We start from the raw sequence: 18,491 nt of genomic DNA, 5'->3' as shown, positions 1-18,491 counted from the left end.
CCTGAGGACTTTGCGAGAACCCAGCAGGCCCTGCGGGAGGCTGCAGCCCAGTTTGGAGCATCCTCTAGAGGCCAAGAGGGATGTGAGGTTCTGGTTTTGCTTCACTGGTCCCAGGCCAGGGGAAGGGCTAAGCTCCGGGGACCCATCGTGGCAGGGGTGTGCGAGCCCCCGTGGTCATGTCCTGTGGATGCATAGAGACAGTCCTCCTCTGAGCAGCTCCTAGAAGAGCTGACAGCCATCTCCCCCTCCTCCCACCCAGTCACCAGACAGAGTCCTCTGCCCTGGCTTAGACCCTCATCAGCTCAACGGGGCTGCTGGGCTCCAGACCTCCAGCCTTCTTTCCCGCCTCCTTTCCTGCCTTCCCTAAGCAGTCATTCTCAAGCAGTCAGTCAACAAACATTACTGAGCAGGAGGCACCCTGTGGGAGGAGGAGAACTCAGTGTGACCCAGACCCAGCCTCAGCCTCCTTCTGACCCTCTCCCTTCACCATGCCCCAGACTAGGGCCTCTGTCCGTGGTTCAGCTACAGGTGGCCTTCTCCTCAAAGCCTTGAGCTTTCTGCTTTCAGCCAGAAAGTTCTTCCCAGATTCCCTGGGGCTCCATCCCTCCCCTCATTCCACTCTGGGTCTCCACATCCCCTTTCAGAGCCACCCTATTCACAATAGCTCCCTGGCCCCCACTGCTCCGCCCCTGACCCCAAAGCATTTTTCTTAATGGCGTTTACCATCTGTTCTGTCCTGTCTCCCAAGCCTCCAGGGCCAGTCCCCTAAGTGGGCTATCACCTGGATGGTCTTTCGTATTCAGATTCAGATCGTCCTAATCTCTTCTAATCCTAACTGATGTTATTGACTATGACTTCTTATAAGGTCCCCCATGAGATAAAGGAAAAGCAAGCCAGTGATGAAGCTGGGAATAGAAACCTGGCCCTGGGAGAAGCCTTGGAAGCCCTGCCCCAGGGGCCAAACTGGGGACAGGGCTGCTGGCCCCTGGAGTGTGCACAGCAGATGACCTGAGGCCTGCCTGGTCCGGACACAGGGCTGCAGAATTTCACAGCAGGTGACCTGGGGCCTGCCAGAACCCAGGCACAGAGCTGCAGAATTTCACATCTGAAGACAAGGCCAGTCCCATGGTCAGGGGAAGTGCAGTCTGGCCCCTTGGTGCCTGCAACTCCCAGGGGATAGAAACCGGACAGCCGTGTCCCCTTCCAGGGAGGAAATCCTTCCAGAATTCTCAGGGACACATGCGTGGGACTAGGCTGGAGGAGGAAGGAGGGAAGGGGTCCCAGGGTGGGCCTTGGTCCTGGGAGCATTCCCCCTGGCCTGATCCTACAGGCCACAGCTGCCAGCTGGGCTGGCCCTTCAGTCCTGTCTCCTGTCAGTTCTCTGGCTTTGAACATTGCATAGCTGGGACTTTCGCAGGGTGAAATGCTCCGTCCACCTCTTCTTATCCATTCCACAGCTCATCTGACTCTCCAAATACTGGCAAGAGACAGACAGAACTGGATTGTTATCTCTCCCTTTTCGGAGCTGGAAATAAAGACCCAGAGAGGTTAAGCAACTTGCCCGAGGTCACACAGCATGGTAGAGGCAGAGCCCAGAACAGAAATTAGGCTGAGATTTCAGTTGTTATTATTTGGAGTCACCAAGAAAGCATGTGCTGAATGGCTTTCTTGGGACCAGAAGCAGGAGGTTGAGAGGGCTTTCTGTCCCCTCCAGAAATCCCCGCCCCCTTCCTTTTTGCAGGCACACAGGCTCTGTCTGGCTTCAAACCCAAAGAAATTCCTTTCTCTGCTCATTGGCTCTCAGACACGGGAAGCAGCCCGTTCCCTGCGGCTTCTTCCCTGGAGGATACGTTCAATAAACAGAACCCCTTTCTCATCTTCCTGCTTAAATATTTCAGGAGGCGGAGAAACAAACAGATCTGCATTTGGTCTGCTTCTGGTCACTCAGAAATGGGGGCTCCTCCGCCGCGGGCAGGACCCTCACCACTCCTACCCCTGCAGTGTCTCCCAGAGGCCATGGGAAATAAAGGGTGGCAGGCACAGCCGCCTTCCTGCACAGGGTGCGCACCTGGGTTGGGGAACCTGCTGGGAGCAGGAGAATATAGACCCGTTTTTTGTTTTTTGTTTTTTCACCAGAAGCATCCTCCCCCCCCCAACTGCTTGCTGTCCCTAGAAATGGGAGAACATAGTCTGTTCGGCATCTGTTGTTCTTGGGGACACTTTAGTGGCTGCTGCCCGAGACCACAGTGCAGGGGACCTGAGGTTCCTGCTCAGACAGGCACCACCTGCGGGGCAAGGGTACAGAGCCTCCAGGCACAGGTGGACCAGAGCTCTGGCTGGAGACCACGGCCATTTAGTGGGCCAGTCCCCCTGGGCTCCCTCATACCCTCCTTTTGTTTATTCCTTCAGTCGTTCATGGAGCACATTATTCTTGGGCAGGGAACATTGAGCAGCTCCCCTTTGCCACCAGGATTCTGACTTCTCAGACTGTCATTTCCTGTGCTTCCCAATCCCACCCCAATCCCAGCCACACCTCCCTCCACTCAAGTCACAGGGCACACTGCAGTGCTCCTGTGTGCTCCCTTCCCCTAGATGAGTCCTTCCCTTTCCTTATTGCTACCTGCCTTTGCCTTTTCTCCTCTCTCGGTTCTTTGCTCTCACCATTTGCACGATGGTGAGTGAGACACCGCCTCCGTGAAGTCTTCCTTGACCATTCCTGGCCGCCCCACCCTCGCAATGATTCCCCTGGCCTCCCCCTCCTCCTGGATCACTGTCCCTGCAGCCACCTGGAAACTGCTCCTGGGACACCCTCACGTGTGAGGTCTTAGCGTTCCAACTCATTTACAAGCATCTAGAGAGTCAGGTGCCAGCTTCCGCTTCAGCCAGCTGTCTGAGGATTAAGGGCTGCCCCTGGACATTACTCCAGAAGGAAATTCAGCTGTAAAGACATCTTCATGCCCGTGCCCTACCTCCCAGAGATTTTGATTCTACTGTTCTGGGCAAAGGTGGGGGTGGGCTGGAGAGAAAGGACCAACTCCATCATTTGTAGGGGCCCTTGATCAAAAAGAATACAGGGTTTCAAGACAGTATCAGCAGAACATTAAACCAAGTGTCCCACGGGTCATATAATCCTGCAAAGCATTTAAATGTCCCCAGGGGATGTGTAGCCAAGCCTGAAGAACCACGGCCCCTGACAACATGGGGACACCGAAGTTTCTTGTACCCCTGAGCCCCCATGGCAGTGCTCACACCCCTGCATGCCTGGGCCGCCCAGAGCACAAATATTTGTAGTGGGAATGAACATATGAGCGGATGGAGAGAGATGAAGCTTACACCAGAAAGCCGGGAAGGATCCTTTTTCCACTTGCTTTAAAAATCAAATATAAATATATTAAATATTAATATTGTATTATTAACAAGTAAATACAATAAGTCAATAATTATTTTGTCTAAGAAAATAAAATAAAACATTCATATTTTAACATTAATATATTAAAATATATCCAGCATGCTCATAGCACACAAACTTTAAGTGTTCAGCTTGAAAAATGTTTACTCATGCATACGTTCACCCGACGGCCATCACTCCGGAAGGTTCCTTTGTGTCCTTTCCTAGTGAATACTACACGCCCCCCCAGGTCACCAATAAAGAGTGGATAGAATTTTCATCGAAGAAGGGCTCTCGGGCTGAGCAAGGCAGCATCAGCACAAAGGGGGTATAGGAAAAGATGTGGAGAAGGTTGACCCATAGAATTCCCTGGCGTGGGAGGGTCTGATGTTTACACCAAATGACAGGGAATAAGCCAAAGTTTCGATCGGCTGAGCGACTTGCTCAAAGTCACAGGGCCAGCTGTGGCAATGCCAGGACTCGAACTCTGATCCTCAACCCCCAAGTTTTTTGGCTTTTTTTTTTTTTAAGATTTTATTTATTTATTTGAAAGAGAGAGTGAGAGAGAGAGCACAAGCAGGGGAAGCAGCAGAGGGAGAGGAAGCAGGGAGCCCAATGTGGGGTTCAATTCCAGGACCCTGGGATTATGACCTGAGCCGAAGGCAGACAGTAAACGGCTGAGCTACCCAGGCGCCCCATCAATGCCCGAGTTTTGTTAGCTGTTCACAACCTTGACAGTCTGGAGTATGTGTGATGCACACGTGTGCATGCACTAGAGGACGTGGCTCAGAGGGAGGAAGATGGGCCAGGGCCTGAGGCTGGACAGCAGCAGGAAGTAAGTACATCCATGAGCTCCCTCCTGCACCCAACCTTGGACCAGGGGATGCCATCTAGCTGGGGAAACTGAGTCCCAACCAGAGTTGGGGGGCTGACTAACCCAAGGTCACACAGCATTTGAGCTGGGCTTTAGGTGAGAGCTGCTAGAAGCCTCCTATGATGGTCTTCTCTTCATGCTGGAACCATGTCTTCCCAGCAGGAGACCTATGGCCCTCTGCCCCCTCCTTCTGTATCCTCAACTCCCAGAGCCAACCTTTCTAGTAGCCCCAGGCAGGCGGGAAAGGCCAGTACCATGGTGTGGTCCCACCACAGGTATCTCCTTGGTGGGGAGAGGGGCACAGGCAGCGCTCCCTCGCAGCCCTGCAGGAGCTACCTGCTGGGGATCTGGGCTGGGGGCCCAAAACCCTTGCCCCCACCTGGCTACACCCAGGTTTTGGGAATGTCCACTCACTCTCTGCCTCTAGGGTTGGAAGAGACCACCAAAGGGCAAGTCGGATCAGGTCCCTCCCCTTACAGCCGAACCAGGGCACCTGACATCTCTATAGGGTACAGCCCAAACCCCACCTGGCTTCTGCCTGCCCCTCCAGCTTTGCTTCACCACCCCTCACCTACCCTTTCCACCCAGCCACACCCAACTCTCCCAAAATAAGCCAAACCCATGTCCCCCTTCCCTGTCTTGTTCATGCCGCCCCCTCTCCCCGGAATGCCCTTCCCTCCTCTTCGTACACTTCTGCCTACTCGGCCTTGGAGACTGGGCTACGATTTCTTCCTCCGGAGAACTTGCCTGGCCTCCCGGGTCCGTCCCCATGGCTTCAGCGCTCGGTACACACATCCCTGCCCTCCCCACACTGCTGCTCACCAGCCTCCCTTTGCCGCCTCCCTGAAGCACCTGTCCTTCTGGGCAGCCCGTCTCTGCCACTGGATGGGGGTTTCCCTGATGAGAGGATGGCCTGGGGGCACCCTTTCATGCCTGGTGCCACATGCTTCGGGCCTGGCCCACAAGTGCTCAGCAAATGCTTTTCGAATGTACCTAGCGCCTCATTTTATTTAGGGGCAAGGAAGCGGGGTTGGTCAGTGGTCGCGAGAGCAAGGCAGTGAGGGTGGAGAGGTACCCAGAACCACGGCAAGTCCTCACTGCCCCCACTCCCCTGGCCACTCTGGCTCCCCGCTCCCTCACTCCTGCCTCACTTTCCTCCTCAGGATCGTCTCCCAAGTAAAGTCTAATTATTCTCGGGTCTTGCCATCTGCAGGCGGAGTCTAGTGGGTGACAGCTGCCTAAGTCAGGTATTACCCCTCTTGGGGGAATTTATATTTTAATAACATCTAAAAGGCCCAGAGGAACAGAATCCTGGGTACAGTGCTGGGAGGGTGATCTTGAAGAAAGTAATCATACAGCACGATCGGCCCCCACTGTCAGGCTGGGCCCACGCGGGTGGTGCAGTCAGACACCCTGGGGCAGGTCCGGGTTCACCCCCCCCAACTGGGATGCTCAGGGCTACTGCCCCTCTCTGAGGCTGGGGTGATGCTCGAGTCATGGGGTACATCCTAGATGTGACCCACATCGCATGGGGGGCAGGCTTGGGGGACAGCATCATTCCTGCTGCTCTTCAAAAGCAAAGGTCTGCTGGTTCCCCGGGGGGCCAGCAAAGGGGTGGCTTTGTTTGCAGCTCCTGAGCCCCCCCCTTCCCTTCGCCCACTCTCCCTCTCTCCCTCTCTCTGTCTCTCCCTCCCTCCTTCCCTCCAAACCAGAGTTCCAGGGAAAACTTTGCCTTTGCCGGGAGACTTCTCAAGCCCTGATAAGGTCTGGCCAGAGGAAAGCTCTTAGCAACCCAGGCTCCCAACCCAGAGGCCCTTCTAATGGTTTCAGAGAAACAAAGGAGGAAAAGATTGGCTGCAGCCCAACATGCCAGGAGGGCTGGTTTCCAAGAGGGAGAGTGGGGTTCGTGGGCCTCTGCGGCGGCCAGAGTGGCAGCCTGGTACACAGGGTACCTGGCTGCCAGATCTCGGGGACCACAGCTCCGTGGCCAAGAAGGAGCCTCAGCACGCACTCCTCCTGCCTCTGCCAGACCAAGGCCACGACTAGGCGTGGTGCTCCTGGCTGATTACCTGGGGAGCTGAGCCTCTCTGTTCGGGTGCTCCCTGCCAGCTAGGTGAAGTTCTCCAAGTCTCATTTCTAGAACTTTCCCCCGCCACCCACCTCTGAATCAGTCCTTGGCCTGATTTCTACCAGAAGCGGAGAAAAACCCATGGAACTGAAATTCACCCAGCCTGAGCCTGCCATCAACCAAAGGGAGCCCCGCTTCCTGCTCCGCCGCTTGTGCCCCCTTCAGGAAAACCTTCTGGGGTCTCGATTTTCTCCTTTGCAAAACAGAGGTCCCATTACGTCTCTATTTAGAGTTCCTTCCAGCTCCAGCGGTCCACGGACGTACAAAAGTAAGGACTAAGCCCAAGCAGGAGCAATGTTTAGGGAAGAGCTTTGGCTTCCCGGACATCCCACCCAACCTTGCACTTCACACCGGCTACCCCAAAGTCTACACCACACCTTTGACGAGCACTGTGAAAGATACCCCAAAACACCAGACATCATCCCCCGCCTCAGCGAGCTCACAGTCAAGTCAAGGAATCAAGGTCAATCTCCATAACAACATAACTTGTTGGGCCTTTACCTGAGACTGGTGTCGTAGAGGCTGGGCAGGACAGGAGCTTGGAGAATGGGGGAATTATCTTGGATCCAGACCCTAAAAGGTCAATTTAACAGGAATTTTGGGACCTGAAATGGCCTCAATCCGTAACAACCTGAGTTTGTTCTCACACACTATAATGATGATGGCAGGAAAGCAGCCCTGGGGTCTTCGGAGAACACACTGGTGATATTAAAAAGTTATCAGATGGACCCTCAGGTACACAGAAATCCCCTTTCCCAGAATTCCAAACTTTTCGGAATCCTAAATTTCCCCCACGCATTCCTGCGAAGTGATCTCTACCGGGAGGTCAGCAAGGCAGGCGTGGACAGCATTTTCTTCACCAAGCTACACCCAAACTGCAGGAATTAAATCCCCTTGTCCCCCTCCCCCAACACCTTCCTTTTCCATCAGCTGTTTCACGTCCTGGAAACTCCCCTGGATCCCAGATCTTCACGCCCCTGAAATCATTCTCAAAAAAAAAAAAAAAAATGTTTTGCTGCAAATCCCTCAAGCTAGCAGAGGCTACAGCTTCCCATACACTCAAAGGAAAAGCAGGTCTGAGCTGGGGGGCACCAGGATGTATCTGGAGCAAAGGTCAAGGTCATTTGCCAGCGGGGACTCGGGGCTCTCTGCCCAGAGACTTGGGCAACACTGGGCTTTGAGACCAACTTTCCCCCACCCTCCACAGGGCGCTGGGGCCTGTGCGGATGCAGGACGATACAGATCAAGGGTTGGATGCTTTATTTGTCTCACTTTTCAAACGAAAGCAGGACATCCGATTCTTAGCCCGATTATTTGTCCCAAGCATATTAAAACACCCGAAATAGAACAGGAAGAGGGAAAAGCAACTTTTCATCTGCCCCATACCAGCCTGACCGAATACAAACAGACAGAGGCCGTTTGGGAGAGATGACCTGGTCTCTTCTGCGGACACAGCGTGAAAGAGGGCTGCTGGCACGACCACAGCAGGGGGGAAGCTCTTGGACAGACTGCCTAACTCCCAAGGCCAAGGGACACTGGTGGTGGGAGGGGGCAGGAGGGGTGTGAGATCCCTAGAGATCCCAGTGCCCTAGTGAGGCGGAGCACTAACTCCCTTTTCATAGGTGAGAAAACAGGCTCAGAGACATCGAGGGGTCTAGCCCAATGTCATGCAGGGAGGAGCAGAGGTTAAGAGCAAAGCCTGAGTCTTTTTGCCTCCAGACACCACCCCCGCCCTGGCTCTGGCCACAGGTCTCAGGGTCATTCCTACCAGCCTGACTGAGGGGCAAGAGAGGCCTGAAAGGCAGGCTCAGCCCCTCACCAGCTTTGTGACCTTAGTAAGTGACCTCCCTTCCCTCTCTGGGCCTTTGTTTCTGCACCGAGCAGAGGAAGGAGCAGTAAAGGTACATCAAGACTGAATGAGGAAATACGTGTGAAACACTTTTTGTGAGTCTGGGATAGATGCCCTCTAGAAAGGTCAGCTCCTTCCGCTGGCGATCTTTATTTCCCGGCCAGCTTCCTGAAAGCAGGGACCTAACACCTGGTAAAAGGCTAGGATCGGCCTCCTAAGAAACTAGCATTTATTAAGTGGATCAAAATTCAGATTAGGAGTCATACTCGTGTTCCTAGAAAGTGTGGAGTGCCACAGAGGCAGAGGACTGGACCAGATGACCCCAGACAGCTCTGGAGTTGAACCCTGAGCACGGAGCTCCTTCTGAGGGCTGGGTGTGAACAGCCACCATCCCCCCCCTCCCCCGCTCTGAGAGAGCCTCCCCACATCCATCTGTCTAGGCAGCTGGATCCTGCATGGGTGTTCTCCTCCGTCTCACACGCGGGCCAGTAAGTTCACTCTATATATCCCTATAGTTTTATTTTGTTTTAAAGTTTTATTTACTTATTTGACAGAAAGATAATACAAACAGAAGAAGCAGCAGAGAGAGAGAGAGAGAGAGAAGCAGGCTCCCCACTGATCAGGGAGCCTCCAACTTGGGCTCTATCCCAGGACCCTGGATCCATGACCTGAGCCGAAGGCCGATGCTTAACGACCCAGGTGCCCTACAATTTTATTTTAAAGACTGAGGCCCGCTCCTGATAATCGGAAGGACTACAGATGGTTTTAACGGGACCCGGTAAAAATAGAAGGTAGAAACTTCCCTGCCAGAGCAAAGTTTCCCTTTGGAAAAATAAATGACCCTTGCCTGCCAGCCAAGAAGGGTCCTGTCCTCCCAAAAACCCAGCCCAGGGAGGCTCTGTGAGGGAAAACAGATCATACCTTATACCCCACTGGCCCAGGTTGAGTCTAAGAAGTGGCCCACGGAAGAGCCATCCTCCTGTGATCAGGAAGCCGCAGAGAGGAGGAGGAGGAGAGTGCCAGACGCAGGAAGCCTGGGTTTGGACCAGCCTCTAATCTGCCTGCTGGGCAACTTTTTGCAGCTTACTCGGCCTCTCTGTGCCTGCTTCCTCATTCTTGAAGTGGGGGAGGACTGTAAAGTCACTCAGCGCATACAATGACCTAATACACGTGCGAGCTCTCAGACACCTGCGTGCAGGGGGCCTTCTTGCTGAACATCTGACTCCGGGCCTCTGCCTGCGCTGTTCCCTCTGCCTCCTACCCTCTCCTCAGCTCCTCTCCTTCCACCTGCTACCTTCTGTACCCATCCTTCGTGAATCAGCTGAAAAGTCCCCTCCACACCCCCTCTGACTAGGTCAGGCCCTCTGCTGTGATTCCCAGAGTTCCTTGGTACTTCTCATTTCATGAGCCCCAGGACGCTCATTATAAGCATTTGTTTAATTTTCTGTCTTCCCGACGTGAATAGCGAACACTCAGGCATGTGGTAAGTGCTTCACAGGATCAGCTCGTTTAATCTTTATAATAATCCTTTTAAGTGCTACTATTATCAATCCCAATTAATGGACGGGGAAAGTGATGTTCAGAGAGGTTAGGCAACTTGCCCAAGAGCAAACAGCAAGTCAATGATACAGTGCCATCTGTCTGGCTCTAAGCTGGCATTCTTAAGCCAGCAGCATCCGCCCTGGTCATCAGGGGCCATCCCAAGAGGGCCGCCCACCCCAGGCTGAGAGGGGATTTGTGCATTCAAGTGGGAAAGGCCTGCAAGCCTGGACCACAGACCCGGGTTCCCTACGCAAATTGTGGAAATGGAGGTGTCATAACCATTCACCCTCTAGGGCTGGTGGCCCTTCCTTAGAGGCCCTGTCTGACCTCAGACACGGAGTGCAGGGTGCCCTCCTCCTCACTCACTCAGCTTACATTCTTTTCCCAAAGGATTTACAGGGCTCCCAGTTACAGCGGGAGCCTAAGCAGAACACAGCCATGGGTGTCCCCTGAGGCAAGCAGCCTTTGCCAAGCACCCCTTGGTGCCAGGACCCCAGACCCACAGACAAGAGCCCTCTGCCTTGGGGGGTAGGGGGTGGAAGAGAGTCCTGGAAATGAGATGCCCCTGTGCTCTGGGGTCTGACAGCTGAGGGACCGGTCCCCACCTACTCCCCCAACCACTAAACCTGCGCCCCAGAGCAGGTCCCTCACCCTCCCTGCGCCTCTGGAAAATGGGAGTGTCTGCTAACAAAACCAAGCTCCCAGAGCCCAAGCGACTGTGTGTGCCCAATGGCGGCTTCATAACTTATTCTTGAGAGCCTGGTGATTAATGTCCACGGGCTGTGGACCATTAGCGATTGGATTGAGAAGGTTCTGGCTCCATGTCAGAAGATCTGGGTGTGCAACCCGGCTCTGACCCATATTAGCTCTGGGATTAGGGTGTGGCCATGTTTTCACCGGGAGACTCTGTTTATTCATCTGTAAGTAGGGGGCTCCCTCCCTGCCCTGGGACCCTCCAAGGGATTTGTGTTTGTTTTCTGTAGAAGGGACTGTCCTGACCAGAACTGGGTGCCTCCTCCTTGCTGTGTTAATTAATTGGAAGGGGGGTTGCCAGCCAGAAACCAATTAGGAGGTCCCTCTAGGGACCTCTTGGGGGAGGGGAGGCAGTGGGCAAGGAGGGGCGGGTGGCAGCTCCTCCCTCATTGTCGCAACCTCCCCTCCCCCTCCCAGGCAGCTGGTCCCACACTCCAGGCCCACAAAGGAGAGGCTCATTCAAAACAGCTTCTTTTCATGCGGAAGCCCCTGGATTTGCATCTGTCCTCGCCCAGTGGGCTCTGCTCCAGGCCAGCTGCCCAGCCTGAGCCTGCAGGGTCCACAGGCCAGGAGAGGAAGGGGAACAGAACTAGCTGATCAGAAAAGGGACGGAGAGGGGGGCTGGGCGCAGAGGGAATTTGCACATTCTCTCATCTCCTGGACACCAGACAAATTCTGTGGCTAGCGTATCCAGATCAGAATCAGCCCCGGTGCCAGGAGCCGGCGGTGGCTGAGGCCATGTCTGCTCCAGGCTGGCCAACCCAGGAGAGAAATGGAAAAACTCACTCCATCTCTGAGCTGCCAGGGATGGATGCTGCCAGGCCGTGGGTCTAGCCAGTGTCCACACTCCTGAACCCGCCAAGCTCAATCAAGTCTGTGCCGATTCCACAGGGCCGGCTCACTGTGGGGCTTTGGGGGGGCCCCAGGGCGCCTCACCGTCCTTCCCAGATGCCTCTGCGTGCTGTCATAGGGGCAAAGGTGGCAATGACCCCGGGGCCAGAGAACACAGGGCCTAGGGGCCCAGGTGGGAAGAAAATAACCCTGGGAGCTCTGGAGGGAGAGACAGCGAGGAAGGAGAAAGGCTGAGGTTACTTACAGTATGCAGGAGACAGACATGGCTTGTGCCCACGGCACCCTGAGATCCTAACTCAATGTTTTGGCACAACTCCTCCCGCATCCATCTCCTCAGAGGTCCTGGACAGCAGGGGCCGTGGCTTCGGTGTCCTGTGACCCTAATGCCTAACACACAGCCTGACCCAGACTAGGAGCTCCCAGGGTGCTGGCCCTAGGAACCAGTGAATGCTAGCACATACCTTCTGCATGAGAATGCTGGGTATTTGCAAGAACTGAGGCAAGGGAGGAGGTATGATGGGCACACAGTGCAACGGGAGGCAGAACTTTCCGCTTCAGGTTTCTGGGAGCTGGGTCTCTGTGGGGAACGGTGAATATCTCTGCCCTCAAACTGGCTCTGTCACAGGCCTGCTTTCTCCTCTCTTCTCCCAGTAAGAGCCAGACAGGAGACAGGTGCTGGGAAGTGGAATGTCTGGGAGTCCAGGCATCTTCTGGACTGGCCAGACCCTGGTCTGGGAATTGGAAGCAGAAGGCTTCATACTCCTTCCTTCTCCTTTGTCCTGGCCCAGGAGGTCGCAAGGGACCCCAGATGCTTTTTCAAGAGAAGAGGGAGACTCTGACCCGAGAGGTCCAGGCTGGGGTGGTGCAGTGGGGTCACTGGAGTGGGGCCAAACTCCCTGTCCCGGCACGGGCTGCCTGAGGCCCCCCTCGCACGGCAGCCAGGAATCAGGAGCCCTCAGGTTCTGACTCCTCCAGCCAAAAACCCGCTGAGTGACTTTAGGTAACTTAGGATTCGTTCTCTGGGTCCCTGTTCTATTATTTGTCAGGGGAGAGATTTGGATGGCTTTGACTCAAACTTCCTATTCTCTGAGGCCGCTCTTCAGGGGTCCTAAGGACACATGACCTGGCCAAACAAAGGTCTGTTAGTAGCTTCCTGGACAAGGCCACACTGTCCTTGGTTCCAGCACATCCAGCAGGGGCCAGGGGCTCCCCTTTGTGAGCTAGGCTGTGCTGGGACAGGGGCAGGAGAGAAAGGGCTGCCGTGCAGAATGAGGGGCCCAGCCATGGTCAAGGATGTCACTTCTGAACCTGGAACTGGCTGCTCAGAGTGGGGGATGCTGGCCTCTAGAATATTCTGTCTGCCCACACTCCTTCTCCTAAGACCTTCTGAGGTGCAGCAGGCATTCCGGCTGCTTGGGGTACTCTGTTCTTGGACTGCCGACCCCCCGGAGGTGGCCTTGGGGACCAGGAAAGCGCTGAGCTCCCAGCATCTCGTGTGACAAGCCACACTCAGGAACGAGGAAGCCCAGTCACCTTCCTTACCTACCAGCCCAGCTCTGACCACAGCCAGACAAAAGCCAGGAAATCACTCCAAAGGACCTCAAGGCAGCAAAAGGCGTTTGCAAAGCCCTGCATTACAGAGGCAGACCTTTCTTATAGCCTCCTGACTTGTACTCTGTGCACAATTTTAATGTGTTTTTTTCTGTTTTGCTAGCTGATGGGAGTTTAGAAACATATTTAGGGCCAGAGAAGCACAGTCAGGCTGGTACATGACTGACCCGGCATCGAGACAGAAAACGTATAGAGAGCAGGCAGAAAAGGGCAAAGAATAAAATCATCCCATTACTGGGAAAGCAGCCTTCGCTCCCTCCGTGCTCACCTGCCCTCTGGACTGATACGGGACTGAACCTGGGAGGAGATGGGCCCTTAACCTCCTGGGGATGTTTATGGTCTGACAGGCTGCATCCCTTCTTTTTATCTTCCTTCTCCTCATGATTGCATAAAGAACCTAAGACAGCTTATGAGATTCCACACAATAAAATAAGAGTTTAAAACATCATAACCAGGAATCATTCTGTCAGCCTGGAAGGTCCCACTCCGGAGACCTGCACGGCTCTTCATCTCTCATGCCATCTGGGGCAGGGGTTCCTCCAAGCCCCCCAGACTTCAAGGGCAACATTAGCGGCTGCACCTCAAAAGGAAGGGGGCCAGGGTGCGCACGAGAGGGGGATGGTAGATGGAAACTGGAGGCCCATCTAGACTCAGGAGGTTCTCCTGAAGATCTAACAGTTTGTCATCGGTTTCCTCTCCTCCACTTTCCAGGCCCTCTGAGCTAAAGAGACCTTCTTCCCAATCCACACCTTACCCCTGGCCCAGAGGACTCCAAGCAGCAGGCAGCCGGGGCTCACCAGAAAGGGGTGACCTTTGCCTTAAGGAACAAGCAGGGCTGGGGTCTCACCCTCCAACCCAGTCCTCCCTTGCCTGTCACTCCAGCTGGTAAGCAGTGATTCCACCTCTCAGACCCCCTCGAGGGTTCGACCAACCCCCCAAAAGAGAGAGCTCCCCCTGTCGCCATCAGAGCCCACTTCCTCGCAGAAGATGTGCCAATTGCCCAACAGAAGGGATCCAAGACATCCAAGAAACCAACTGCTCACCTCATAGATGGAAAAAACAGAGGCTTAGAGATGGCCGTGACTAGCCCAAGGTCACATAGCCTTTTGGAGGTTGACTGAGGACTAGAGGCCAGGCCTTCAGACTCCTAGAGCACTGTGGTTCTTCTAGAACTCTTGGAGAAGCCTCTTCTGGCAGGCTTTCAGGCAGCAGGAGGGCTCCTAGGCCCTCTCCTGCTTCTCTTTTGCTCTCCTAGGCCTCCCCACGTGAACATTGCTGGTCTGTGAAGGGCTGGCAAGGGGAGAGAAGCTAGGGTTAAGGTGGGGATTTTATCTAATCCTCTGAGCTGGCTTAAACTGATGCCACATTGGTTAGGGCAGGAGAACGTCCAGGAGGGTTTGGTGGGGGCTGCGGGGAAAGAGGAGGGCATCAGTGAATAATCACTAGATTCAAGAGGCTAGGCCTGCCATTGAGTTTAGCAGACAAGTACCCACTTTTGTGGGCTCCATGCCTCGGGGGCCTGAGGCTTCAAGTAGTGACCCCCTTTCATGGCATAACCCAGCGTCCATGTACTCAACAGGGCAGAGCAAGACAAAGATCATAGGCTATAGGTTGTGATAGAGCTGACGGCAAACCCCAGCTTTGCTACTTACTTGCTGTGTGAACTTAAGCAAGTCCCTTTTCCTCTCTGAGCCTCAGCCTCTTCCACTCCTAAGGGGGCTGAACACACCTTCCTTGCAGGCCTCCTGGGAAGGAAGGCTGCCTGAGCTCATGTACATAAAGAGACGCAGGGGAGGCAATGAGTCAAATTTCAGTGCTATTATTACAAATCTCATATGCTTTATCTCTCATTCAGGCCCATCCATTACTCTTCTGCCTTGGCCTGTTTGCGTCTTTGACATGAATAACCTTAATGATAATAATCCTTCCCAGGCAAACAGCATTTGCATCATTTCCAAACACGAAGCATCCTACCCACCGGGGTCCACAGCAGCCCTGCCAGGAGTACTCAAAACTGAGGCAGATCCTTAGCCCCCAGGCACATCCCCCCCCCCGCCACCCCCAGCAACGTTTCTAAGTCCCAGTTTGGGCACTGAGCCCAAAGACCCTGGACAGACAAGCTGTCTCTGGGCAGGCAGATCTCCTCGAGGCACTGGTAACCCCTGGCTTAGCAGAAGGAGCCTGAAGAACCCTTCCCATCACCTCCACAGCTGACCCTCCATCTGGTCCACGGCTCTGACCTCCTCTCCACATTGGCCTCCAGCTCTCCAGTCCTGAAAACCAGGTGGGTAGCTGCTGGAATCTGGCCTTGGGTGCGGGGATTGCCAATCCTAAGGCCAAGGCCACGCTGTGAGCTCCTTACCTGACAGGGCCCTCTGAAAAGTCTGGGTTTACACCTCTGATCTTCTTACTAGTTCTTCAACTGTCTGTCACCACCCCCAGGATCCACAGTTTCATCCTCATATTCCACAAGAGGAAACTGAGGCCCAGAGTAGAAGGGCCCAGCCAAGGTCATCCATAGGGTTTGGGGCAGAGGGGAGAGTGAACTTAGGTCTCCACAGGTCTCCTGATGCTGGGCACTTTCCACAACTATCTTGGTCTGCTTTCCATAATGGGGAGGCCACAAAGTCTCTCCAATAAACCTGGGCCGCTGTAGCAGAGTCAGAACTCTCCTCCAGTATGGGGGCTGTCAGAACACGCATCTCTCCTGTCCCTGTCACATTCCCTCCCCGCATCTTCAAGAGGGTCATCAGGGAACCTGTCCTACCCCTAGTGGCAACTCCTGGGGCTGGAGGAGTGCCTTCTCCACTAAGTAGCTCCGGAGTGGGGCCAGAGTTCGCAGGACCGGCAGCAGCGCCTGGCAGGTGGGGTGGATTTGCCCGTCGGATGGTCTCCCCAGGGCGACAAGCCCATTCCCACACCCACTCCTGCTAGCGTCGCTCCCCGTGGCGCGCTCTAACGGGAGACACCAAGCAGCTGCCCAACACTGCTCTCCAGGGGTTAAAAATGCAGCATCCTAAATAAGGGTTAAAAATGCAGTCGCGGGGTGGGCCGGTGCGGGTGTGTGTGTGGGGGGGGGATGGTGTCCAAACCACTGCGGCTGCCAAAGCGGCATCCTCCCCCTTCCCTCCGCAGTCCCTGGGGGCCAGAGCGACTGGAGGAACCCGGGGAGCAGAGGAGGCGCGCGCCGCACCTCCCCTGCACCAGTGCCCCCTCCCCACGCCCACACCCCCGCGCCCCCAGCAGCCGAGGCCGGGGGCTGCAGGCGCCGGCGGGTCCCGGGCGCGGCGGGCGAGCGGCGCTTACCTTTGTGACAGTCATGCAGAAACTCCGGGGCGGTGCGGGGGCGCGGGCGCGGCGTGCGGGGGCGGCGGCCCGGGTCCACCGCGGGCCCCAGGCGGCGGCGGGAAGCAGGCGGGCGCGGCGCGGGCAGCTCTGGGCGCGCTCGCCGCTCCCCGCGCCCCGCGGGCAGTTCGCAGGAGCCTGGGGCCGCGCTCCGGGCGGGCAGCGCGCAGGGACCGCTCGTCGGCGCTCGCCCGCCGCTCGCCGCTGATGTCAGCCCCGAATGTGCATTTATAATAGATGAGCCTCCTTCGCCGCAGGAAGGCGAGGCAGGAAGAAAGGGAGAGGGGGAGAGGGCCCAGGCTGGGGGGCGGGGGGAGGAAGAGGGGCCGGGAACTCGCTACAAAGGGGGGGGGGGGGGGAGGAGGAGGAAGCGCACGCCCGCTCGCTGCCCTGCCCTGCGCCTGGGGCTTGCTAGCCCGCCGCCGGGCACCGCCGCTCCCCTGGCCCCGGCCAGGCGCCCAGGCCCGAGGCCTTAACCCCTTCGCGCCCGCGGACGCCACGCGTCCGGGCGAGGCCAGGTCCTGGCACCTGCTGGCTGCGGGCGCGCACGGCCACCCCCGCGTTTGGCGGCCCCCGTTGGCCCGGGGACGCTGCTGAAGTCACACGCTAGACTGCCGAGACGCCGCGTGCGCCGGGAAGCCCGCCAGGCTCGCCCCCTGGAGGTTGGCGACGTCGGTCCCGGGCCTAGAGTGCCGCGCAGCAGCGGAGAGGGGCGTGGCGGCCGCAGGCCCTGCCTCGCTGGACCCCGCACGGGGTCGCGGGACTGGCGGTCTTTTGAATCTAATTCCCCGCAGCGATTGGCTGGCCCAGCGGGCAGTGTAGCCAGTTTCACAGAGAAGGAAACTGAGGACCAGACTGGGAAGTGACTTAGACAAGGGCAAACAGCCATCCTTGGCTCCAGGCGGTCGTCCTGGCGCCCGCTCTTTCCACGTCTCCACAAGCTCTCTACGGAACCCCTTGTTTAAAAAGCTAGACTCCTCTAGAAATCGGACCGTCCCTGTCCTAGGAGTGTCTACACTGCGCTTGGGTGCAGCGCTACTCTGGCGGAGCACAGACGCGACCTGTGTGGTGCATGAATCCTGACCTGGGTCACGCCACATCCAGCCGCTGACGGACTTGAGGGACAACCACCTGAAGGTAACGGGGCAAGTCTCCTCCTTCCCGAGCACCTGAGCAGAACCGGTTTCGGCAGATACTGAACCTCTGAAACTCAAAAGAGGAGGGGTTAGTGGAGACGGAGGCGGAGGAATCTTCGCGCCACACTGCCTGCCTTAAGCCCGGAAGTGCTGGCTTCCTGCTCCACCGCGACTGTGCAAAGCAATTAACTAGACCAAGTGGACCTGGTGGTGTCTGGGCACCTGCTCTGCGGAAGGTGCTGGAGAAAGAGGGGAGACCAGTTGCCTGCCTTCAAGGAGCCGGCTGAGTAGACGACAACAGTAGTCATCGGGATCTGCTGAGCGCTCAGTGGATGGGCCTGCTATATTTTTATTTTAATTTATTTTCCTGTAACCCTACCTGCAAGAGTATGAGGAAGGAATTACCATCTTCATTTTGCTGATGAGTGAACACACTCAGAGAGGGGAGGGGACCTGCCCAAGATCACACACTGACAGCCAGGACTTGAACAGAAGTCTTTCTAATAGAGATCTTTTATTTGATTATTTTATTTTATTTTATTTTATTTTATTTTACAGAGAAAGACATACAGAGAGGGAACACAAACAGGGGGAATGGGAGAGATAGAAGCAGGCTTCCCGCCCAGCAAGGAGCTCCATGTGGGGCTCCATCCCAGGACCCTGGGGCCAGGACCTGAACCAAAGGTAGACGCTTCAGGACTGAGCCACCCAGGTGCCCCAGAAGTCTTTTTAAATGGTGACTAGCACTCCCAGCATTGCACCGTGGCTCTGCAGGTTCCACAGTGCACACTCACACTTGCTGCCCTATGTGATCTTCACACTTGTCCTCGGAGGTGGATGGACAGCTATTGGCCCCACTTCAATGTGTTTCAATGACTTGCTAATTCTCTTGGGGAGCAAATGTTGCTGCATTTCCTCTGTGCACACCCTTCCTGTTCCCATGTTGGACCACATGCTTTTGACCACAGTGCTCCCCTGCCAAGAACACCCTCCTGATTTTTATGCACTAATTC

General features: G+C 55.7%; 1 protein-coding gene across 3 annotated transcripts in view; it reads right to left on the bottom strand.

Moving 5' to 3' along the window:
• The window catches only part of CORO2B (coronin 2B), a 128,415-nt gene extending 110,897 nt beyond the window's left edge, over nucleotides 1-17,518 (bottom strand). Inside the window, exon 1 of one of the 3 annotated variants that reach the window (XM_059372358.1) lies at nucleotides 17,427-17,518. Coding sequence is in view for 1 of the 3 variants with exons in the window: in XM_059372357.1 (XP_059228340.1) it covers nucleotides 16,304-16,318 (15 nt within the window). In the remaining 2 variants the exon portion in view is untranslated. Of the gene's footprint in view, nucleotides 1-15,359; nucleotides 15,383-16,303; nucleotides 16,997-17,426 lie in introns of those variants that run through there. The other 2 variants (XM_059372357.1, XM_059372359.1) reach the window with 2 other exon arrangements.
• Between the last annotated feature and the right edge of the window lie 973 nt (nucleotides 17,519-18,491).

This window comes from Mustela nigripes, chromosome 13 (assembly GCF_022355385.1).
Source record: "Mustela nigripes isolate SB6536 chromosome 13, MUSNIG.SB6536, whole genome shotgun sequence".
Classification (NCBI taxonomy): Eukaryota; Metazoa; Chordata; class Mammalia; order Carnivora; family Mustelidae; genus Mustela; species Mustela nigripes.
This window is presented reverse-complemented; position numbering and strand designations above follow the sequence as displayed.